General features: G+C 56.7%; 2 protein-coding genes across 8 annotated transcripts; one reads left to right on the top strand and one right to left on the bottom strand.

The window, feature by feature from the left end:
* Window positions 1–516: 516 nt before the first annotated feature.
* On the bottom strand, window positions 517–12,463 carry C13H3orf18 (chromosome 13 C3orf18 homolog). Of its 4 annotated transcripts, none has more exons than XM_057706467.1 (5): window positions 12,368–12,463; window positions 8,341–8,713; window positions 5,213–5,238; window positions 4,565–4,712; window positions 517–3,314 (listed from the first exon to the last, which is right to left on the bottom strand). In XM_057706467.1, the coding sequence occupies exons 2-5, from the start codon at window positions 8,572–8,574 to the stop codon at window positions 3,234–3,236; spliced, it is 489 nt and encodes a 162-aa protein (XP_057562450.1). In that variant the 5' UTR covers window positions 8,575–8,713; window positions 12,368–12,463; the 3' UTR covers window positions 517–3,233. The 4 variants fall into 4 exon arrangements, with proteins under 4 accessions (XP_057562450.1, XP_057562449.1, XP_057562451.1 ...); XM_057706466.1 differs by lacking the exon at window positions 12,368–12,463 and adding an exon at window positions 11,055–11,192; XM_057706468.1 differs by lacking the exon at window positions 12,368–12,463 and adding an exon at window positions 10,255–10,543.
* HEMK1 (HemK methyltransferase family member 1) lies at window positions 11,989–22,254 on the top strand. Of its 4 annotated transcripts, XM_057706460.1 has the most exons (11): window positions 11,990–12,138; window positions 13,172–13,557; window positions 13,847–13,938; window positions 14,255–14,348; window positions 18,551–18,685; window positions 19,021–19,085; window positions 19,372–19,421; window positions 20,349–20,457; window positions 21,312–21,407; window positions 21,575–21,688; window positions 21,842–22,254. In XM_057706460.1, the coding sequence occupies exons 2-11, from the start codon at window positions 13,348–13,350 to the stop codon at window positions 21,933–21,935; spliced, it is 1,059 nt and encodes a 352-aa protein (XP_057562443.1). In that variant the 5' UTR covers window positions 11,990–12,138; window positions 13,172–13,347; the 3' UTR covers window positions 21,936–22,254. The 4 variants fall into 4 exon arrangements, with proteins under 4 accessions (XP_057562444.1, XP_057562446.1, XP_057562445.1 ...); XM_057706461.1 differs by lacking the exons at window positions 20,349–20,457; window positions 21,312–21,407 and having other exon boundaries at window positions 11,989–12,138; XM_057706463.1 differs by lacking the exons at window positions 19,021–19,085; window positions 20,349–20,457 and having other exon boundaries at window positions 11,989–12,138; window positions 21,842–21,979.
* Window positions 22,255–22,581: the final 327 nt, after the last annotated feature.

Here is a 22,581-nt window from a genome sequence, read left to right as displayed (position 1 = left end):
CCCCCATGGGGCTCGGTGATGTTTCTGGAAGGAATCCGTCGCAAGGTCAGACTGCTCTACACAAGTTTCTGGGCTCACCCCCACAAGAACTTTACATTCTGAAGATGTCCCTGGCATCTGCCAGCAGCCAGGCAACAGGATTATTGTATCCACTTTAGCTCGAAAGTGACACTTCACTTAATTAAACAAGATGCCTATGCCAGTACCACCCACTGCAAACCTCCACAGCTTCTGCCTAAAGCCCTGGTTGCTACCCGTGAGAAGGGGCTTCACGTATTGATGCGCGTGCAGGGGTCGGGGCCAGGCGAGCAGCTCCCAAGGGCCCCCTTGTAACAGTCGCCACCAGGAGCAGTAATGGCAGGCAGGCAGCACCGTCTCACCCGGTCTGCCTGGCTGAGAGCAGTGAGGAGTGTTCTGGTCAGCCCACCAGGCCCATGGTCACATGGAGGACACGTCACCTGGAACATTGAATCCCAATGTTTATTGATCCCACACTCTGTGAAAGACCTGGGAACTTTGGGGGAATTTGGTTTTCCTCCAGGACTGAGAAAGAGCTAGAAAACAGAAGGTAGGTGGAAGGGAAGAGGGGGTGACTGTGAGGGGATAAAGGAGGAAGAGGCAGCCCCCATCACCCAGAGAGAGCTGCCCTGTGTCCATCACCCAGCCAAACCCACCCACCAGGACAGGGGCCTGGGACGGGCAGGGGGAGAGAATGAGGACAGGGTCCTCCTAGAGCTCCCATCCCAGGTCCTGGTCCCTGGGTGCCAGCCTTACCCTGCAGACTCCATTTTTAGGGTCTCCCAGACATTGGGTCTCCCACATTCTTGGGCTGAGGGGCTATCCAACAGGATGGGGGGTGCCCACACACCCCTTGTCCCCTCATCCTCAGAAATCCTCTGCCAGTCTGCTGAGGGAAGAAGACCCCTCCCCAAGACCAGGGTTGTCACTGACAGGCCCGGCTGTCTGAGCCCAGTGTGGGAGGCCCATGGGGTGCTGGGGACCCTCACTCTTACCCAAGGCCCCATCCCGCAGCCCCTGCCCCCAGCCCAGCCCTCCGTGGGACTGGGGCTCACCCCTCCTCGTTTCCACTTATGCCTGCCTGAAGGCTCAATTCTTTAGCAGAGGGTCTGGATGTTACTTGAAGTCCTGGCGTGTGAGATTTTCAATGCTAAAAGTGTGCAGACCTGAGAAAACTAGGGCATCTGGTCACCCTAGTGACCAAACCCTCTAAGCCCTTCTGAACCCTGCAGGTGGGTTCCCCACACAGAACCCTGTGGCTTCCAAACACCACCCATGCCCTGCACTCCTGGCTCTGGGGAATACCACAGCATTTTGTTCTCTTTTGTGTTTCAGACTCAGCTCCTATGGGTCCTGAGGCACCACGCCTCCCCCTGGCCCTTGGGCTCAAGCCTCCTCCCTCCTCTGGTCCCACAGGTCCTGTCCACTTGGCCTCTCCAACCAAAGGTATGGCAGGTATTGTGACCCCATTCCACAGCTGAGGCACAAGGCCCCAGAGCAGCCTTGAACTCAGGACTGGAGGCAGTTCATTGGATAGATCAAGGAGAGCCAGCTGGGCTTCTACCTCATTGCTGGGATCCAAGCGACCATCCCCCCCACAGCCCCTCACCCATCCCACCCCTCCTGGGGTTTCACATCCCTGGTCTCACGGGTTCACACTCTCTTTGTGTAAATGTCTTAATTACATCTTTAATGCTCTCACATGGAGATGCTGTGAGTTAAATTACAGCTTCTGTGCATCCTAAATTACCCACAGCCCTCCAGTTGGCTCAAATGCTAACTTATTTATAGCATCTAGAGGAGGAAATAAATCCAGAACCTTCCCCATGAAGTCCTCCTAGGCTCTCATGTCCTGATACGTGGTTTGTACCTGCTGCCCTTGTGTCCCCTCCAACCAGTGGAGGACAGTGATGGCGGTGAGGCTGGGCACAGGGGCGTGCGACTGTGCATGCTTATGTGTGCATGTGTGCCCAGTGGAGAAGCAGTGCCCAGCTCTTGGGGTCTGGCTTGACCCAGTGCCTTGCCCAGATGCCCCAGACTGGCAGAATTCCTGTGGGGCATAGGGTGGGCGGACAATGGGTAGGTGGTTGTGTGATCAAAACACAGACTAGGTCTCTTAGGTCTGTTTTCCAAGGGGCTATCCCCACCCTGTTTCAGGCAGTCAGAACTTCCCCTGCTAGCCTGCAGCCCGTGACCACCGCCCTTCCGACCAACAGCCCCTCCCCCAACCCTGGGTTCCCAATAAACACCAAGACAGGGAAACATTCCAGAAGCAGGTTACCTGGCTTTTAGAGCCCAGTGAAGAGATGTGGTGGGCAGTGCACCCTTGCCTTTGCTTCCCTCTCCCGTCAGTCCCTGAACACTGAAGGTGGAGAAGGTAGCCTACTTAATGCTCCTCTACACACCATGGGGTGGGCTCAGCTTAGAGGGTGGAGTCCATGCAGGGGTCTCCATCCTGCTCCCTGTGCTGGGATAGGAACATGTCTGCAGGTGGGCACATTCATGCACGTGCAGGAAGCCTTCCAGCAGGTCTGGGCACTGCATCCCTCCACATATGCTTCCCCACCTCTCTTCCCCCTCAGCTCTCATCCTAGCTTGGGTCCAGCCAATAGCTGGCCACCAGGGAGGGGTGGCTGGAAGACCTCATGGATCCCTGTAATATGGACAGACCTTGGGTATGAGCAGCCCTCCTCCCGGTATCCTTGCCCACTGGGCAGTTTCAGCTCTATCCCTGAGCCTCTCCCAGGGTACCACCATACCATGCGCCTGAGACCTGGTGGCTGCCTCGCCCCACCCCAGAGGAGACTCCAGATTCCAAAGATACATCTCTCCCTTATGGAAGGGAACCCCCCTACTCTCCTCCCCTTCCTCCTCCCATCCCATGTCTCCCCCTATTTCCTCCACATTAGAGAAGCAGACCCTGATGTGAGGGGTCAGGGAAGGGCACAAGGAAGCCAGCCAGCATAAGGAAGACTTCCTGACATGAGGGATGCTCTCCATGCCAGGGCCCTCAGATCAGGGGATATCACTGGCCATATGCCCAAACTGGCCAGGGGCCTCTTTTAGAGCCTGGAGAGTCGGCAGCTGGGTCCTCAAAATAGCTGAGGCCTTGGCAGGGCAGCTCCTGAGAGTAGGTCTTAATGATCTCAGAGTGGGCAGCTGTGGGCACTGTGGCAGGTGTCTTCATCAGAGGTCCAAGCCTGTCCCTGGGCTACTCACGCGTGGATGGCATTGGCTACGTCGGTGAACACCAGCCGGCTGGGCCTCTGCATTGGGCCCTGAGAGGGGAGAGTGGTCTGCAGAGAGACAGTCAGAGGCATCAGGGACCTTGGCCAGGGCGATGCACTCTCTGACCCAGTCACCTCCCCGCTCTGGTGCCCACTTGTGCTTGATACCAGCTATGCCTTCTGCCTGGAACGCCCTCCCACAAGCTCAGCCAAGAAATATGACCTGGCTCAGATGACTCCTCCCATGACTCCTCCCCAGCAGCCACCTCAGCAGGCTGCAGCACTTTCCCTGGGGTCCCAGGGCCTGGATTAATTATGCATGTACCGACCTCTCCCAGCAGACGGGGCTCACCTCTGTACCCCCAAACTCAAAGCCTCAGCACAGGGGCTGGCACAGGGGAGATGCACAGGAAACAACTGTCAAATGGTCTGTAGTCCCAAGAGCTGGGTGGACCAAGCTTCTCAGCCCAATTTCCTGAATATCCCAAAGGGGAATGAGTCCTGATCCAGGTGACACAGGACTGGTAGCAAAACCAGGGGACTCCCAGCCTGGACTCTTCCTGAGTCCAGTCTCCCAGTTCTGCCTCTGTGGGGCCAGACTCCTTAGCAACTCGTGAGATCAAGGCAAGGATGGATGCAAAGGGGCATCACGGGTCAGAGGGAGACCACGCCTCCTCGTGATGTTCTGGCCTCTGGGGGTTTCAGGGGCTGGTAGCAAGTGGCCAGGCAGCCCAGTGACACTGGCAGGATAACCACACAGGTGCCCAACCCTTTGGACATGGGAGGTGAGTCTGGCTGGGGTCTGCCCGGGGTCTGCCAGTTACTAGGAACCCACCAACCTACTCAGAGGTGCCACTGCCCCAGAATCTGACTCCAGTCACAACCCACTCAGGACTGGGATCTCAGGAAGCAGAGGAACCCAGGGTCTCAGCTCCACAACAGTCCCTCCCATCAGTCTTCTCCTGCTTTCTCCCTAGTTTGAGGGGGCATTCTCGAGAGAAGAATCAGGATTTTCACTTGCAGATGAGAAAACTGACGCTCACACAGGCCAATAGAGCTTCCAAGGTGCCAGGCCATCAGGGGCAGAGACATGCTGGATCCCAGGGCTGCCCCGGCCTGGCCTTGTGCAATGAGTCTGTGGGTGGCCAAGGAGCAATTCTACCAGTTTCTAAACAAACTTGACAAAATCCATATCACCGATAGCTGCCACCTGACCGCGTGGCAGGTGCTAGAGAGCTGCATGGGAAAGGAGGGAGGGTGGGGGTGAAAGAGCCAGGAACAGGCCGCAGGCTGGGCGGGGGAGCCTGGCCAGTGCCCACCTTGCCCTGCACGGCCTGCACAGTGGTGGCGGCCTGCACGGAGGCCGCGTCCCGCCCATGCTCCAGCAGCTCCTGCTCCAGTTCATCTTGCTCCTCCGTGGGGTCGAAGTTGTACATAGGCATGAGCTGGTGGCGAAGCTTCTCCAGCCTGGGGGTGGGGGCAGAGACTGCTGGAGGCAGGGCAGGTCATTCCCCTCCCACCAGCCCTCCAGGCCCTGCCTGCGGAGCAGCTGATGCAACCATGTTTAGGGACCTAAAATTTCCCCCGGGATTCAATGAAAGACATTTTTGCACGTATAGAACGAGCTCTACCCCTTGGATGGGATAGTTACCCACCCCTGGGACCAGATGGGGCCATGGGCACTGCATAAGCCAGGGCCTTGTGTGATGATCCACAGCCTCCGGGGGGCCGGGGTGGGGCAAGGGGAGTCAGTGACCATTAGCTCAGGGCAGCAGGGCAAGGGTGGCTCAGTCTGCCCCAGGGGAAATGGTTACCCCCAACTGCGAGTGGCGAGAAGAGGCCCTGACTCCCTCACTAGGGAGAGGGACCCTCCTGATGGAGGGACTCTCCTTTCCCACCCGCATCCCCTGGAGTCCAGCCCAGCATTGCCCATGGGCTGGAATCTTGGGTGGCAGCTAGGGAGTTACCTCTTCTTCTTCCTGATGTACAAAACCTGCAAGAGAAGAAGCAGCATCAAATGGCCAGGAAAACAGGTCCTCTAATTAATCCAGCAATCCCTCGGGACAGGGGACATTCTCAGACTGATGAATGGGAGAACTATAGGTCCCCGTGTCCTCGGTGACCCCATCCCAGGGACACATACATCCTATATCTGTGCTTCCATTTGATGTATATTAGTTGCCGACAGTGCCCAGACTCAGAGGTGGGGAGAAGCCCAGCCTGGGAAGGCCACACAGTCAAGCCTGGCCTAGTGACACACGGGCCCACCCCTGCCAACACTGATTGTGGCTCCAGCCACTCAGTGTCTACCTTGGACTCCTCAAGGCTGAAGTGGGAGGGGGACTTCAGCACACTCCCTCCTCTCAGCTGTCCCCAGGACCAAATTTTCTCCCCATGTATAGGCAAAAAGAACAGAGGACAGGCAGTGGCCAGATTCTGCAAGGCAGTGGCTCTAGGCAAGGCTCTGGGCTGGGTTCCTGGGGTTTCCATGGGAGGCTGATGTCCCTTAGGGCCTGAGGAGGTGGGTCTGACCCCCTGGACATCAGCCCAGATCAAATTCCTGAACCCTGATGCTGGAGGAACCTAGGAAGACTCCTAGGTCCTAACCCTCCACTGTATGGACTTGAAGATGAAGGCCTAGGCAGCCTCAGAAAACATCTGAGACCCAAGAGCTCCTGGCTGGAGCAGGAAATCCTGGTACAAAGCACTAAGGGGAGGGAGGAAGGGGGTGAGACCTGAGCAGGGACTCCAGGGACCTCTACCACCATCTCACTCATCCATAAACTGGTGTTTTTTTGACTACCAGGAGCATGACCACCTCTGCCTGGGGGAAAGCCACATCCCTAGAGTCCATCCCAAACCCCCTACAGCTCCTACACTCTTTGTGGCCCATTTACAGCTTGGAATCTGGTTTGTTTCCAGCCTGGCCCAGAGCTCCTCCTGCTGCTCTTTCCTGGGGGACCCCAAAGGTGGAAAGAAACCGAGGTACCCCTTGCTCCCCCATCCCCTCCAGGAGGTCACGTGTTGGCAGGCCCCTTGCTCTCCTGTGGGTAGGAGGCAACAGGGGCTCCAGGTCTCTGGCCCAGCCCCTTCCTGCCCTGAACCAGCAGCTCCAGCCCCAGCACCATGTACTCCCTCGCCTCTCAGCCCTGCTGTAAACCCTGCTGCCTGCCCTGTGGCCCTGTGATATAGGAGGATCTTTCAGACAGTCTAGAACCAATCTCTACCCCTCGCCCTTGCTGCTCCCTCTGCCCCAACTACTAACATCCTCCCCCAATATACCTTCCTTTCCGAATTTTCCTCACCCTTCACTGTCCAGCTGTAGCCTCACCTCTTCCAGGAAGCCCTCCCCCACTGCTCCTACTATGTGAGGCACACAGCCTGGCACTGATTTGCTCCTCCTTGCACCCAGCATGGCCTGGCTCAGGGCTGGCATGAGGGGAGAGGAAGTAATACTCAAGGAACATCTCTGGACCTGTCCCCTGCCCAGGAGCTGTTTCCTGCCCTCCACTGCCTTTGTCCCATAACTTCTCTACCTCTCTGCTTTTGCTGATAAGGCCATCCACCCTGGCCCTCCGAATATTCCTCCAGTATGAAGAGTAAGGAAGTCTTCCCAAGTTCTCAGGGCAAAAATCTTTGGCCAAGAGTGACAAAGGCAGATTCCAGGCCCTGCTTTGTCCCTGAGGTTAGGGCATCTCAGCCTGCTTAACCACCACATGGGTGCCATACACTGACGTTCTGCCTCTCCCCTACCCCAGGAGACCTCTCAGGCCCCAGCCTCCCTCTGTGTGTTGCATCCTGGCTCTGCCTACTAGCCAGCAGTTATTCCCTGGCAGCAATCCGGAGCCTGTGGGGCCCATATGGTGACCCTGCTCTATCAGCAGCCCCAGCCATGGATGGACCATCCACAGCCCTAACTGTCAGAGCAACATGCTCCTGAGTCTAAGGCCAGCCGTCAGAGCCTATGAGGGGCAGCAGGCAAAATGCCACCATTACGGGCCCGCTGGGGGACCTCAGGTGCCCCCCCACCCTTCCAGGTCTCAGTCCTCACAACCTCCAGTGGGTCCTTGGGGACATTCTGAGTGTCCATGTATCATCTTAAGGGGAGAGTCCATATTTTTTTTTTTTTTTTGGTTACACTGTGCAGCTTGTGGGATCTTAGTTCCCCCACCAAGGATTGAACCTGGGGCCACAGGAGTGAACGCACAGAGTCCTAACCACTGGACCGCCAGGGAATTCCCAAGGGTGAGTCTATATATTCAGAGGTAGATACCAGATCTGGAAGCATCATATCCACTCTCAGGGGGCACCTGCAGCCCTTACCCCAGCTCATCTCCATCCTAATGTCTGCCAGACTCTGCCCTTCTCATGACACTGGGGTCAGGCCTCCTCTGTGAGGTCTTAGCTCTAATGTTGCCTCCTCAGTTGTCCCTGACCACCCAGTCTAGGAAGCCCCCCACAACCCCCACTCAATTCCCCAACCCAGACCCTATGGGCTTCCCTTGGCACCCTTGGTTTTATCTATCTCCCACTCCCTGTAAGAACTGTGGGGCAGGACCTTTTCTCCCTAGTCCTGGCATCCCAAAATCTTGCTCCAGGGCAGGTGCCCAGTAAATAATTGCCAAGTGAATGAATGAATGAATGGACACTGCTAGCAGCCTGCCATGCCCAGAGCACCCCATCCAGACTCTGCAGCCCACAATCTATCACATTACCTTCTGGTTTCTTCTCCTATTGTGCCCCCACATGCACTTTCCTCACTGTCCTGCTTTCTGCTCATAGAACCTTCTGTCTGCCTCCAAACTTTTGCCCAGCAGGACCTTCCACCTGGAACACCCTCCTCCCCAACTCCTAAGTGGCCTTCCTGGCCCAGTTCAAAACACCATATGTTCCTCAGAACCTTTTCTGGTTCTTCCAATCAGAGGCAGCCTCTCTGGTCTCTGGGTGCCAATACACAAATCCTTGGGGAAGGAAAGGATTGTACTATCACTAACAGACAACTGTGTTCTGATTAGATTCTCTGAAATCTAAGCCCTGATCACCCTCTGCCAAGTGAGGGCCATCTGGGCCAGCCCCAGCCTGCCCCCGCTCTCACCATGGCCACAGCCAAGCCAATTACTGTGATGATCCCAAAGGACAGAAGCATTGTGCCCACGCCGGCTGTGCCACCAGCCACATCAGGGATTCTGGTGTCATTAAAGCTGGTGGCTTCTGGGCTGACGGTGGTGGTCTCGGAAGCTGGCCCCTCTGTGGCACGCTCCAGGTCAGACTCAGAGGTGAGCGGGTGGCCGCTGATCCAGCCCCTAGCAGATGGGATCCTGGAGTCCATGCTGATGCTGAGAGACTGCTTGTGGTCCGTCGACCTGCCCACTCACTTCTGACATCAGGGGTGTCCCAGCCTGTGGCCCCCAGTACCCATACAGGTGGCCACGTCCTTGAGTGAAGAGAGCTCCCTGCCTCCTTGGGTGCTGGAAAGGCAAAAATAAAAAAACATGAGGCTGAGGACCGGGCTCTGTAGTGAAATGAAGTCCCTCTAAGTTCTGAAAGCACAGGGGAAATAAAAGTTTGAGGGCGAGGGCAAGTTCAGGCAACATCAGGACATGTACTTTATATATGTATGGATCCCGCGTGGATTTAGGAAAATGGAAATGAAGCCCTGGCCCTCTGTGTGGGTAAGGTGATCGTAGCGACCATACTCGGGGAATATGAAAGGTATGGGGGAGGTTTGAGAGAAAGTCACTCCCCACCCCCAGCCCCGACTTCCCATGCTCCCCATCTTCTTACTTCCTGTCCCCCACATCCCTCACCTCCTGCTTGGAGAAAAAAATACTGCAGCTTTTTCCTTTCCTGGAGAGAAACTCTTACATGAAAGTCAGACTGTTGTGTCTTTGAATTCTGGTTCAGCCACTTAACTGGGTGACCCCAGGCAAGTCACTCCACCTCTCTGTGTCTCAGTTTTCCTGAGTCTAAGGTGGGGGTATTAAGAACACCTCCCTCACAGAAGGGGTCACAGGGTCACTGAAATATCAGAATGAACAAGTCCCTAGAAATGACTTAGCTCAATACAACCCTCATCCACACTAAGAACCCAATAAATATTAGATCTTCTCCCTCTGGCCACTCCAGTTGAGAAAGGGGAGCCACAGAAGCCCCAGGACCCAGCCTGCTGTGTGGTCCAGCTTGTGCTTGGAGTCAGGGCAGGGACAGGTGTGGCAAGACCAGAAGAAGGAGAGAGAGACGAAAGTCAGGTCCTCTGGTGGGCCTTCTCTGTAGGCTCTTGGGTCATTAGACCCTCTATAGGGGCTGCCAGGGATTTGGAGAAAATCAAGAGGAGCATATTTTCCAAGGCAGGGATGGAGTTCCCACTCTGAGATGCCTTCTCTTCCCCTTCCCTCCTCCCTTGGGAGCAGAGGGTGGGCGATGTGCCCAGTCCAGGCTGTGACTTTGGCCTTCCCAGGCCAAAAGGCCCTGGGTAAGGCAGGGTGGGAAGAGGTCCCAGCCAAACTGCAGAAGGGCAGGCCTAGGGAGAGGACGGATGCACAGCTCATGGCCGCATACACACCTCTGTGCCCTAGCTCGTGGGTGTATGTGGGCTGCCTCCCTGCGCAGGTGCATGGGTGTGTGTGAGGTGTGCACACACCCATGATGGCCCCTTAGGAAGAGGCAAATCTGGCACAGAAACATGGGATGGGAGAGGCTCATCGTCCCTCTCTGTCGTCCTCCTCTAGCTAGGCTGGACACATCAGGAGTCCCAGGTTCTTTCTTGGCTCTGCCACTGACCCCAGGTGTGACCTTGGGCCAGACCCTCCATACTTGCTCTGGGGCTCTGTTTATCCTTCTCTCCAAAGGAAAGAAAGGGCCTTGCTCATCACTGTTCAGGAATGCCTCATGGTCCAAAGGGTAAGAGAAGGAAGCCAGAGAGAAAGGGGTGGACACCACCACCTCCGAGAACCCGCGTACGGTTCTCCACCAGGTTCATCTGTCTCCCTGCCCCAGTCCCCATCCCCACCTTCGCAACTCTGTGATTCCTCCATTCTTGCACAGAAGCCGCGACCTCAGCACTTACTTAATCTTCTTTGGGGCGCCGAGCTCAGCCGGAGAGGCTAGGGGTGGTGGCGACCGGCAGGAAGCCGGGGCAAGGTGAGCGGGACCCCCAGGCCCCGGGGCTGGGGGCTGCGGGTCCGACCCGAGGTCCGCCCTCCCTGGGCGGCCCTCCCTGGGCTGGGCCCGCAACGTCACACCGCCCACAGCCGAGAGCGCCCGGTCTGCCAGCCTGGACAGGGACAGGCCGGGACCCACCGCCGGGGGTGGGGCTGAGGCCAGCAGCCTCGCGGTTCCTTGACGCTCCAGCTCCTCTCCTCCCTGCCAGCTCCCCACCCCCGGCCCCGGATTGGCTGTCAGGCCCAGAGCCCTCCCTGCATTGGTCCGCTGGCCTGCCGCTCGGATCTGGCTCTGCCCCCAGCAAGAGCGGGAGCCGGGACTCAGTTCTTGGAGACCATTCCTCACTCCCCGTGGCCTATGCCAGAGTCGGGCAGGGGACGGTGGGTGGCCAGGCCCTTTCTAAGGGCCAGAACTCTGGTCATCGACTAGCCCGGGCTCCATCTCCGCCAGGACAGACGCGCGCTCCCCAAACGCAGGTGGACACAGTTTTGGGGAGAGCACTAGACTAGGAGTCCTTGAGCCTGCATTGAACTCCAGCGCGACCCTCCACTAGCTTGGTGACCTAGAGCAAGATGCTTCTTCTCCCTGGGTCTCAGCTTCCTGCTCAGATGGGCTCTGGTGTGAGGGCCCTTGGTAAACGACACTCACCTGGGCTGGAAGTGAGCCATCTTCAGAGAAGTTGGGGGGCGGGATGGTATTATTATTACTGAAGTGGTATTATTGGACACCTGGACCCAGGCAAGCCTACATACACTCCTCCATCCAGAGCCGGATCATCCCTGGAGAGGAGCCTTCAGATACCTTTCCAAGGGAGCTTATGGGGATCACCAGAGTAGCTTGTTACAAATACAGATTACCGGGTCTGGGATGGAGCCTGGGAAACTGCATGTTTAATAGTAGTTTAGTCAACAGTGATCTAGTTAACAATAGATTCGGGGGTGGTGAGGGGGTGGCATTGGCAGGCCATACTTGCGAGACACTGCCATGAATGTTATTGGAGCAACTGAGGCCCACAGAGGGGTACCTGGACAAAGCCTCGCCATGAGTTAGTATTCAAACCCTGGTCTACTACTTCCAGTTTCGAGCTCCCTGCTCCAAACCCTAAAACGGGAGCTAGAAGGTCAAGAGGGGCCCTGGGGTCCAGTCGCCACCCAGACCCCAGGTCCTGGACACTGGGTCCCATCTCCCAGTGCGGGGGGTGGGGGGCGATTAGTGCCCGCCCCCAACACTGCGACCCGCCCTGTGCCGCTCTACCCGCACACAGGCTACGTTAGACCAGGTCCCTAGGCATAGCGCCTGGACTCTTAAACTCAGGGCCGGCTGGTGACATGCCTCCGTTCGGGCTGGCTACACACCGCCCTGCCGTGTAGCCTAACGCCATCTCGGAGCAGTCACCGCAGGCTAGAGCCTTTTCCCTGCCGTGACCTTCTGGAAGACTGGTCCAGGCCCCCGGGGAGCAACCCTCCACCCAACCAAGCACTTTTCTGCCGATGGGCCAGAGGGCGTAGTGGACGTGGCGTTCATATCCGCCCCTCCGCCGGCCTCCGGGGCTTCCGAGGTGGCTCTAGGAACCCTGGAGCTGGGCGACGGGGCCCGCCCGAGCCCTTTCGCAGTTGCGCCAACCCCGGAAGTACAGCGTCAGAAGGCGCTACCGCCGGTCACGCAAGTCCGGGAGCCGAGCCCGCGGCAGTTTCTTCAGGCTGGCGGGCTAGCTGAGTAGCCTTTCAGGCAGGTATGCGAAACACCCTCGAGGCCTCGAGTTCGTCAGAGCTCTGGTAGCCTTCCTCAAAAAGCCTGTACCCCCGTTGTGCAGATGGAGAAACAGGCTTGGGGAGATGCGACCTCGCCGTACGAAACTGAGGGGGAAGCAGCTGCGCCCCTGACTTGAGGCCTCGGCTCCTTTCTGGGCAGCGTTCTGGTAGACAGAGCTGCCTCTGGAGTCCGAGGGACTTGTGTCTTACCTGGGACAGTTCCCAGCTGGGTGACTTTGGGCGAGTTGCTTCCGGTCTTGACGCCTGCTTTTCCTCTCTGCTTGTCTCTGATGAGCGGCACCTAGCAGGTGTTCAGCAAAGGCTAGTTTGAACCCTGGTGTCTGTAAGAGGAAAGGAGACCACTGGTTTTAAATCTTCAATTAAGTTTGTGATAAATATAAAATTAACAAAAATTGTCAATTTTTAAGCGGGCAGTTTATGCTGGGGTTTAGGACCATGAGTTAAATTGGGTGGAGGGGTGATTTTCAGCATACGAATCGATGACAGTACATGCAAAATGTCAAAAGCAAAGCTCCCAAGCAAGGGCAGTCTCCTTCCGCTAGTAATATTAGTTAAGAGCATATAAAATTGAGTCCCTCTGTGTGTTGAACTGGCTCCCAGGCCCTTGACATTCGTTGACTGATGCACTGCTCACCATGGAGTTTGTGTTATTTTCCCCATTTTATGCCTGAGGAAACAAACTCAGAAATAGTGACTTTCCCAAGATTACACCCTCTGGGTCAAATAGATCTGTCCAACCCCGAAGCCTGGGCCCTAATCCACACCAGCCCATTTATTAGCAGGGACTGAGCTATGGGTTCAGATCATTTGGGGCAAAAACATAAAGAAAACGTCACTGACCAAGACAAGAAAACTCAAATAGGTGGGTGAGGGTTTAAAATGGAGTCAAAGAGGTGACAGAGCAAAGAGCGTGCCCTCTCTCAGGCAACAGGTCAGAGGGGAGTGGGTCCCACAAGGCTCAGCTGCTCTCCTGGTTCTCCTTCCCTATTCCAGGGCAGCCATATCTGAGGACCAGAGCCATGCTGAGGAGCCAGAGCCTGTGACGTCTCCATCTCCATCCAGATGAGGCCAGTCACCATCCTCAGCAGCTGATATAACAAGAAGGATTTGGGAACCTTGGGGAAGTACTCAAGGGATCCTTTCCCTGAGACGTGGAGCATCAGGGCAGAATGCTGAGGTCCCTCCTATCTGGCCTGGGGTGGAGGGGAGGCATTTGGGGCTGCACCTTCAGCTCATGGCGACCCTATCTCCCTTCTGCTGGGTTGTTGAGTGCCACAGAACTGGTCAGCCACTGGACAGCTGTCTTTGAGAAAAGGGGCATCCCTGAGGCCCGGGAATCCAGTGAGTACATCGTGGCTCACGTCCTTGGAGCCAAAACAGTTAAGTGCAATGTTGTCATGAGGGCAGGAAGTAGGGGGAGGGAGGACTCTGGGGAAGAGACATCCAGGCTTTTCCACTCCACTGAGAGTGCTGAGCTGAGAATAATGGGATTTTCCTGAAGGAATGTCTTAGGCAGATGCGTATTCATCCATCCAACAAACTATTACAGTGTGTGCCAGACACTAGGGGTTCAGGGATGACCAAGGTGGCTAGTCTTGGACCCACTGGCATTGTCTATAAAAGAAACCTGGGTCAGGGAGCCAGCCACTCACATTCTCTGTGGGGTAGTTTCAGAGCCTGAGGCCAGAACTTTGGACACAACCCCTGACCCCTTCGCAGTTACAGTATATCCAGGAGCTGAGTAGCTACCGATTGCAAAGGTGAGCACCATGGGCCAAGCCTGAGGGCTCTGTGTGGGGAGCAGGGTCCCAGCTTCCTTCATCTCCACGAAGTTCATGGTCAGGGAGGAAGAAATTGTCCAAGGACTAAGGAGGTGTTGGGATGAGAGAGTGATGAGAGGGGTCATAGTAGTAAATAGGAAGAAGGGAGGGAAGGAAGACCTTGGCTAGGAGTTCCGGGGCATAGGCGACATGGCCCTAACCGACACCTTTGGCCACAAGTGGTATACCCAACCCAGACATGGTCCTGTGCGTCCAGGTGCTGGCACTGATGATCACCCTGCTGTCCCCTCTGCAGGATGCCTGTGCAGTACATCCTTGGTGAGTGGGACTTTCAGGGCCTCAGTCTGAAGATGGTACCCCCAGTGTTCATCCCTCGGCCAGAAACAGAGGTAGGTGTGCCACCAGGACTGGTCAGGATGCGAATGAAGGGGGTTCAGGGCACCGGTCTTGTCCCAGACTTCCACCAGGGGGCGATGGAGCCTCATGACTGCTGTCCTTTAGCAGCAGCACCCTTCCTGGCTGGCTGAGTAGGTGGGACTAAGGGGAAAGAGGTCTCCTGCTTGCCTCCTTGACTGTCCTCACTTACCAAGCCACTGCCCCAGCCCCTAGACTGGCAGTGGCTCAAGATGGCCCAGCTACTGCTGCCCACCAAGTACTCAGCCTGTTCCTGTCATTTCCCTAGCAGCTGTCCCATGGGCCCATAGCCCACCCAACCCGTGGGAAACAAGTGCCCTTCTCTTCCTCAGGAGACATGGGTGAAGTGGAGAGGGCTCCAGCTGGATATCTGGAAGCCTGGTACAGCTTTGTGACCTTGGGTAGGTCACTGCCCCCTCTGGGCCCAGATGGTGAGAGGGTTGGGCCTCCAGACCAGGGAACTGGTCGGGTCCTTTTACCTTTTATATCCAGCATCTAGTCAGCTAATCGCCTGTATTTCTCAAATTACTAGGACTGGGGAGTGTGTGGTCCCAGCATGCTGTCTGTAGGTGAGACACCCTAATCCTAGGAGAAGTGCTTTCTGTGGCGCTTCCTGGGCTTCCCCTGACCTCGTAGGTGGCAGAGCTGGGAGCTGGAGGGAGCAGAGCGGGTGGAGAGCTGTGGATAGGGGCTGGTGGGTTAGCCAGAGGGCACCAATTTCTGAGAAGGGGTGTTTCCAGAAAGGCATACACTTTCCTTCGGAGAGATCAGGCTTCATCCACCTGACCCAGCCAAGGACCCAGAGCCCCTCCTTACTTTCCCAGTCTCTCTCCCCCAGCCAAGAAACCCTCTGACCCCACTTGCCTCCTACATCATGTGGTTAGGAGGCCAGGTCCTCGCCTTACTGCCCAGTGTTAGGGCAGGGACAGTAGGGAGTCTGAGACCTTGTTGAAGTTACAGGGCTGCCAAGACAGGGAACATGGGGGCAGCACTCGGACATCCTGTCTCCTGGGTCAGGGCCGCATAATTCACAAGGGGTTGCCCCATCTGGGATTGGATGAGCTGGGATGGGGGCAGAGACCCAGAGCAGGATGTGGCCTGCTACCCGCAGACTTTTGGGAGACCAACTGTGGCTCCCCGAAGTGTGCTACCTCTGGCCAGGAGGTCACTCACCATCCCCTGAGGCTGCCAAGGGTCAGGGCATGAGAGGGAAGCTACCACGATGACCTTTGAATCCCCTCAGAGCCGAGGTGGCACCAGCCATGTGTTCCCGGGTTCTGAGTGTTGGGTGTGGACTTCCGGCTCCCATGTGGGGGCCACCCCTTTCCTCGGTGGGTCTGGGCCAGGAGAGCAGCTCTGCTATAAGGAGTAGGGGAGAGGAGGGAGGCTGCGGTTGGGAGGCCAGGTTCTCGCCTCACTGTACAGTCATTTCTCAGAATTTGCCACATTGCCCCAACGTGAAGCCGCATTGGGGGTGCCTTACCAGGAACTTGAGAGGACGTGGCCTGTGGCAGGGAGTGGGGAGAGTGAGTGCAGGGGAGGGACCATGGTGCTTGCGTTTTCTCCATCCTTTGAAGGGTGGTTTCTGATGATGGGTGCAGAATTCTGAAATGCAAAGTTGTAGGTGGTGTGTGGCCTGACCAGTTGTGTTTTCTCTGGGGGTGGGGATGTGGCTCAGTCCCCAGCCTGGCAGTGTGTACAGTGGGAAATCCAGGGCTGGAAGTGTGAGCCATTCTTGCCCAGCTTGGTGAGGTGAAGCTCTGTGAGGTGTGGGAGGCTCAGTGTCCTGTCTGTGATTAGCTTGAGGGAGGCAATGCCACCTTCTTGGGGCTGCCCCATCAAGAATGTAATCCTAATGAGGGTACTCATGGCACTCAGGTCCTGCTGAGACCTTGGGCTAGCCTCTTGAGGGGTATGGAGTCCTGTTGAGGCAGTAGCTCCAAGCAGAGCCAGCAGCTGCCTGCCCTTTGCCTCCTTCCCACATTCCCCTTTGTTCCCACCCTGCTGTGTTCTCGGAGTGTTCCCTTGCTCACCTGGACAAGGTGCCCTGGGCCTGTGGCCAGCTCGATTTTCACTCTCCCACAAGGAGCCACCAACTCTAGGCTGAGGATGCTCTTTACTAGGTGAAGAAGAGAGTTCCTGGACTTGTTAGGAGTGGTCTCCATCCCTATACCCACACCCGCCTCCCCCCTCCCAAGTGGTCCTACAGCCAAGATGATCTCCCCCGTGATCTGGAGTGTTAAGGGAGAGGCCAAGGGGCACCGGTGGCAGTGGGGGCCCAGTCTCTCAGCTTCATGCCCTACCCAGCGTAACCATTCACACATATGGTGTGTGTCTCTGCGGTCAGGATGTCTCTGTGAGGTGGCTGGCCAGTGTGGTTGACTAAGGGGTCATTCTTCAGCCAGGGTAGGTTTGTCTGTGGCCAGGAAACCAAGAGAAGTTCATGCCCCTGACAAGTTTCAGCTGTCCAGCTAGCCGCTTAGTATGTGGCCTCACCACTGTGACCGCAGGCTCCTGGCCGCAGCCCTAGACTGCTCGCTCTTTGCTGGTCCCAATGCTGTGGGCCCAGCTCGCTGCCAGCACTCTACTTCTCCAGTAGTGTCTGGTACAGGGCTGGTGGGAGTGAGTGAGGGGAAGCCTTCTCTGGCTGGGGACGGGCTCTCTCACCCATAGGCATAGCTTATTTGGTGCAGAAGGGGCTTGGAACAGGAAAGGTTGGACCCACTGGCCAAGTTCTACCTGCCTTGGACTTGCTGCCCTGGGGACGGGTGAACTCAGCTCCTGGGTTGGGGTGCCTGGAAGGATGAAATACTTGGGGGCTCAGCACTGCGCAGCTTACGTGGAAAATGGGTCTGAGTGATCTGGAGTCCTCTGCTCTATTGGGGCCTAACTGCTGACATTGGGGCTTGTGGGGAACTGAGGGTCTGAGAGAGGCCCCTCTGTGGGCCAAGCCCTGCCCATGTGGGACACACCATGATGGGTCAGATCCCTGGTCTTCACATCATGGAGCCTTCAGTCTGGTGGGAGAAGCATACCCCATCCTAGACCTCAGGTCCATAGTGAGGAAAGCCATGGTAGAGAGAGCCTGGAGGAAGTAGATCTCTTCCAGGTGAGGGAAACACCCTCTTCTTGACCCCTTCCCACATTCCCTGAGCCAGCCTTGCCTGGAACCCCAGGAATCCTCAGCCTCTAGGGGGGCCTCTGCTGCCCTCATCCAAAGGACAGGTCCCTTTGAGAAGGGACCACACTGCCCTTTCCCTGCTCCATGCCTGGCTACTTGGGCCCCCACTCTACTGCTGTTTAGAAACATTTTGTCCGGTGGGCAGCAGCAGCCCTCCACCCTCATCTTCACCCTATACTGGCTTCCATGCACAGTCTTAAGGTGGCAGATGGGTGGGTGAGACTTGAAACACTGTTGTTTCTAAAATGACAGTGTCTGAAAGTGTCCCCCTGCCACCAAGGTGAGTATGGTGCAGTTAGGCACCTCCTACCATGCCGTGCCCACCTACCCCATGCCCTGCATATGCCACAGCCCCCTTCAGATATGGGGCTCAGGTGGGGCTATATCATCCCCCTGCCCCTCCGTGGAGGGAATTCCCTGTCCCTTTGACCTAGGAGCCTCTCTGGGGAGGCTGTGAGGAAGCTGGGGGCACATCGGCCCCTGATTCTTGGCCACCATGAGCTGCAGGCCAGGCTCCTGGCAGGGCCTTGACCCCTGGGCCTCACTTCCTTCTTGAGGGTCTAACAGATTAAAATAGGGAAAGCTCTGGAAACAGGGCCAGGCACAGAGGGGATGGCCAGGGACCGTCAAGTGTGGTTCTTAACGTTGCTGTGAACACAAAACAAGAGGATATCTGTAAAGGGATTGGCTGGGGCTTACTGAACACCTGCCACGTACCAGGCGTGGGATCAGTGCTTCACGAACGTGCCTCCGTTTAATCTCCACCCGCCCTCGATGAGGTGGGTTATCCTCAACTGTGCTCAAGTTTACAGGTGGGGAAGCGGAGGCAGGGAGAGGCAGAGTGACCTGTCTGTGGCCCCAGCTGACACAAAGTTCAGTCTGGCTTTAGCCATACCCCTTCTACATTCACACAGGGGCTAACTATGCTTGGGCCTCTGTCAGACCTGCAGGGGCCAGGTCAGCACCAACTCTGATTGAGATCTGTCTGTCTTGCAGGAGCTGGTTGAATGGGTGCTGGAGGAGGTGACCCAAGGGTCCCGTGTGGTGGGAGCCCAAGGCAGCCCCCTCATCCTGGAGGTAGGCTGTGGATCAGGAGCCATCTCCCTCAGCCTGCTGAGCAGGCTCCCCCAGGTGAGCCCCTATGCATCCCTCCACCCCACCCTGGGGTAGACTGAGACTGGCACTTACTGTCCTTCCTGCTGATCCCTCCCCAAACCATCACTGCTAGAATTACTTGAGGGGAAATGACCAGAAATAGGAGGAAGACAGAGCTGCCCCAGCCCACCACGGTCACAGCCTTTAAGTCCCATCCTCTTTCATCTGGCCAGACCCTGGCCACAGAGAGGGAAAAGCTATCGAGTATTTCCCTCCTCTTGTAGCAGAGGGTTGAAGAGGGCTCTGGTCCCCAGGCCTGGCCTTTCTGAACATCCTGCCTCCCATGTACCTCGTGTTTGTTCTTGGGGCAGAGCCGAGTCATTGCTGTGGACAAGGGAGAAGCTGCTATCTGCCTGGCCCATGAGAATGCTCAGAGGTAGGTGGGCTTGGGGGCAGAGGGTCAGGGTGGGGGAGTCAGACTTTGGGGCCTGATCTCAACCCCTGTTCAGGTATCAAAACCACTGATGTCCACACCTAAGAAGGAGGAGGCAGTGGGGGAGGCCTGGTGTAGGTCCCACAGGGTTACAAATGGACAGTGGACACCAGGTATCTTGCTGGTCCAAGAAGGGTTTGATCTCCCAGTCTTTGTAGCCAAGGTTAGGAGTCTGTCCCCACCCCCACCTCCACTCCCCATGCTCACCTTTACCTTCCTATCTCTCCAGGCTTTGTTTGCAGGACAGGATTCGGATTGTCCCCTTCGATATGACCTTAGGTACCTTCCCCACCCATCTTCCCTGGGTGGGGATCCTGGGTCCAGGTGCTGCTCGGTGGATGAGGCACTCTGCAGAGATGGGGGGAGGGCTTCCCTAACCTTCTCACACACAGACACACACACACAGACACACACACACACACACACACACACACGGTATCTCAGACCAGTCCTTGCTGAGGACAGGCAAGTCCCTGTCGCCTTCTGGGCTGACCTGACCCATGAAGGGACCAGCCACGGGTCTTTCTTACCTTTCCTATCCCCCATAACTAATGAATTAACTAGGGCTTATTTGTTGTTAAGAGGTAAACAGAAGCTCAAGAGAAAGCCTTTGGGACCAAAATACTTGAGTGTCTGTTCGCCCCTGCCTGGCCCAGGCATGGCATGACTCGGCTGCGTCCTTTACAGAGTGTCCTCGGAGTTCTGGCTCCATCACATGCCCACAGGATCCTCGAGCTTCATGTGTCCCCGCCATGGAGTGTGATACCTGGCACAGGGTGGGGCCAGTAAACAGAGCCACTAGGAATCAACTGACTGAAGCCAGGCTTGCCCTCCATACACTCAGTCCGTGTTGACTATGAGGCAGAGTGTGGCAAGGCCAGAGGACAGAGGCACTTGCTTTGTCAGGCAATCAGAGATGGCTGCCTAGAGGTGGCACTTGAGCTGAGTCTTGCTTATTGAGGTTTTTGACAGGAAGAAGAGAAGACAAGGACACTCTGGGGGAGAACCGCCATGTCAGAGCATACACACTCCCAGCTAGGCTGCTGGCTGGGCACCCTGGGCACTAATCTACAAGTCTAGTTTATCGGATCCAGAGATAGGTCCAAGTTGTGGCTTGGGGAGAGGGATTACCCAGGGAACATAGTGGTGCATGGAGCTTCCACCCTTTACCTCCCATTCTCTGCTGTGTGTTCCCTTTGACCACAGAGGGGAACTGGGCACACCTTCTATCCTGGGGCCCTGTGGACCTGGTCGTCAGCAACCCTCCCTACGTCTTCCATCAGGATATGGAGAAGCTGGCCCCTGAAATCCTCAGGTGTGGGGTAAACCAGGGAGGCCAGGCCTGAGGAGGCCAGGCCTGAGAAGGCCTAGTGGGATGGCTCTGCCCTGGAGGGCCACACCATCGGGAGGGATGGGGAGGCTGGGGGCCGAAAGGGGTACTGGTGTTGAAAGAGAAGCTCACTCTGGAACCCACAGACCTACTTGGGTTCAGCATCTGCCTTCCCATTTAAGACCACTGAACCTCTCTGAGCCTCGGTTTCCTGCCTCTGAAAGGGGAGTGGTAGAGCTGGGCCATGGGGAGGACTCGCTCATGACTAAAATATCAGAGGCAGTATGTAGCACGTAGAAGGTGCTTGGATGGGTGCATCATTTTCCAGAAGACTGAGGGCAGAGAGGGAAGGCGCCTTGTCCAAGGTTGTGTGGGGGCTTAGCGGGAAAGCTGGGATTAAGACCCTACTCCGGGCTTTGCACTGAGCCATCCTGCTCTCAAATGCGCTGAGAACCATGGGTAGCCCAGGAGCCTCTGGATAAGGCAGTGGTAGTGCGTGTCAGGGTGCTGGCTTCCCATTTCCTGGCTCTCAGGAGTGGTCAGGGCCAGCTCTAGGCCTCCCCAGGCCAAGAATAGGAACATCCTTGTTGTGGAGAGACCCTCATACCCTGGGGGCAGTCAGTCAATGGGATTTACTGAGCATGCCCAGCACCACCTGGTAGGGGGCTACCTATAGGAGGTAGGGGAATTGGTGTTGCCATAATTTGGGGTCCTCAGACTTTCCTCTCACCCCAGAGTGTAAGTTGCACAGAGCCCTCTTTATGGAGGCCCTGGTCAGCTTCTCCATACTTTTCAGATACCCCATCCCAGGCCCTTACCTCCCACTGTTTCCCCTTCAGCTATGAAGATCCACTAGCCCTGGATGGTGGGGAGGAGGGCATGGACATCATTACCCACATCTTGGCCCTGGCACCTCGGCTCCTGAAGGACTCTGGGTATGGATGGGGCGTCTCCTGGGCCTGACCTTAGCAGCCTCCTCCCCTCCAGTGTGTACTCAGCCTGCGCTGGCCACCATTCTGCCGGCACCCCTCCCTGCTTGGACAACCCAGAGGTGCAGAGCTAGCCCTGCCCAGCTGAACTGACCCATTTCTCCCCTGCGTAGAAGCATCTTCTTGGAAGTGGACCCAAGACACCCAGAGCTTGTCGGCAGCTGGCTTCAGAGCCACCCTGACCTGTCCCTGGATCTTGTGGCTGTGCGCAGGGACTTTTGTGGGAGGTGAGACTCGACCCTTGCCCAGCCCCACAGCCATGCTGGTCCTCCATTCCCAGACGGTCACAGCTCCGGCTGTGGGGCAGGTGTGCGGTTCCCACCCCCTGCTCCTTCCCCAGGGTCCAGGCAGTAACTGGCTTCTTGTCCCTGTCTCCTTAGGCCCCGGTTCCTACATATCAGGAGGTCTGGGCCACAGCATGGTTGCCCTGTGGATGCCTGGCCAGGGCCCCAACCTGCCAGAGTGCCTAGCTGACATTTCTACCTGGAATGCTACTTGGAGGGAGGTGGATGGTGCCTTCCAGAACTCCAGGTGCTTGTGGCATTTCCCATGGCTCTGTGATCCTCCGTGCTCTACATTTCTAGGAGACTTGCAAGTAGGAGCAAGGTGGGGGTGTCTTTCCTAGGGCAGCAAAGAGCAGGGGCACCCACAATCCAGCTTAGGAGCCGAGCAGACCTGATTCCCAGTCTGGCCCCATTGTGTCAGTGTGGCCAAGGCAGGTTGCTGTGTCTCTGTGGCTGGAATTGCTTTGGGGATTTGGGGAGATGTGGCCAATAAAGTGGCAAGAGACCAGCAAGTGGTGACCTAATGTTTGGTTATTGTAATTTGTGGGTCCCCTGACCCTTTGCCCCTAGGCAGTGCTGGGGGTAAGAGCTTTCTTCTGCCCTAGCAGGGCTGGCTGGCAGGCCCCAGCTAGGGGGAGTGTGGGGGGCGGTGTGGAGAGAGGCACATGGTTGCTCCTCTGGCCTTGGAAGCCAGGGTACTTGGCACTGAGCAGCTCCCTCCCAAGTGTTGGCTTAGCCCTTCAGTGGCCCAGGTGCACTTGACACACACTGCCCTAACTGGTCCTAGGCTCTGAGCACAGGAACCTCATCTGAGCTTGAGCTTGGGGATGGCAGCC

This window comes from Hippopotamus amphibius, chromosome 13 (genome assembly GCF_030028045.1).
Source record: "Hippopotamus amphibius kiboko isolate mHipAmp2 chromosome 13, mHipAmp2.hap2, whole genome shotgun sequence".
Taxonomy (NCBI): Eukaryota; Metazoa; Chordata; class Mammalia; order Artiodactyla; family Hippopotamidae; genus Hippopotamus; species Hippopotamus amphibius.
This window is presented reverse-complemented; position numbering and strand designations above follow the sequence as displayed.

Coding starts and splice junctions, on each gene's coding strand:
- HEMK1 (XM_057706460.1), top strand. CDS start 13,348: ATGCTGAGGTCCCTCCTATCTGGCCTGGGGTGGAGGGGAGGCATTTGG. Junction 13,939..14,254: donor AGTAGCTACCGATTGCAAAG/GTGAGCACCATG, acceptor TCCCCTCTGCAG/GATGCCTGTGCAGTACATCC. Junction 19,086..19,371: donor GCCCATGAGAATGCTCAGAG/GTAGGTGGGCTT, acceptor CTATCTCTCCAG/GCTTTGTTTGCAGGACAGGA.
- C13H3orf18 (XM_057706467.1), bottom strand. CDS start 8,574: ATGGACTCCAGGATCCCATCTGCTAGGGGCTGGATCAGCGGCCACCCG. Junction 5,239..8,340: donor TTGGCTTGGCTGTGGCCATG/GTGAGAGCGGGG, acceptor CTTCTCTTGCAG/GTTTTGTACATCAGGAAGAA. Junction 3,315..4,564: donor TGCAGGCCGTGCAGGGCAAG/GTGGGCACTGGC, acceptor GTCTCTCTGCAG/ACCACTCTCCCCTCTCAGGG.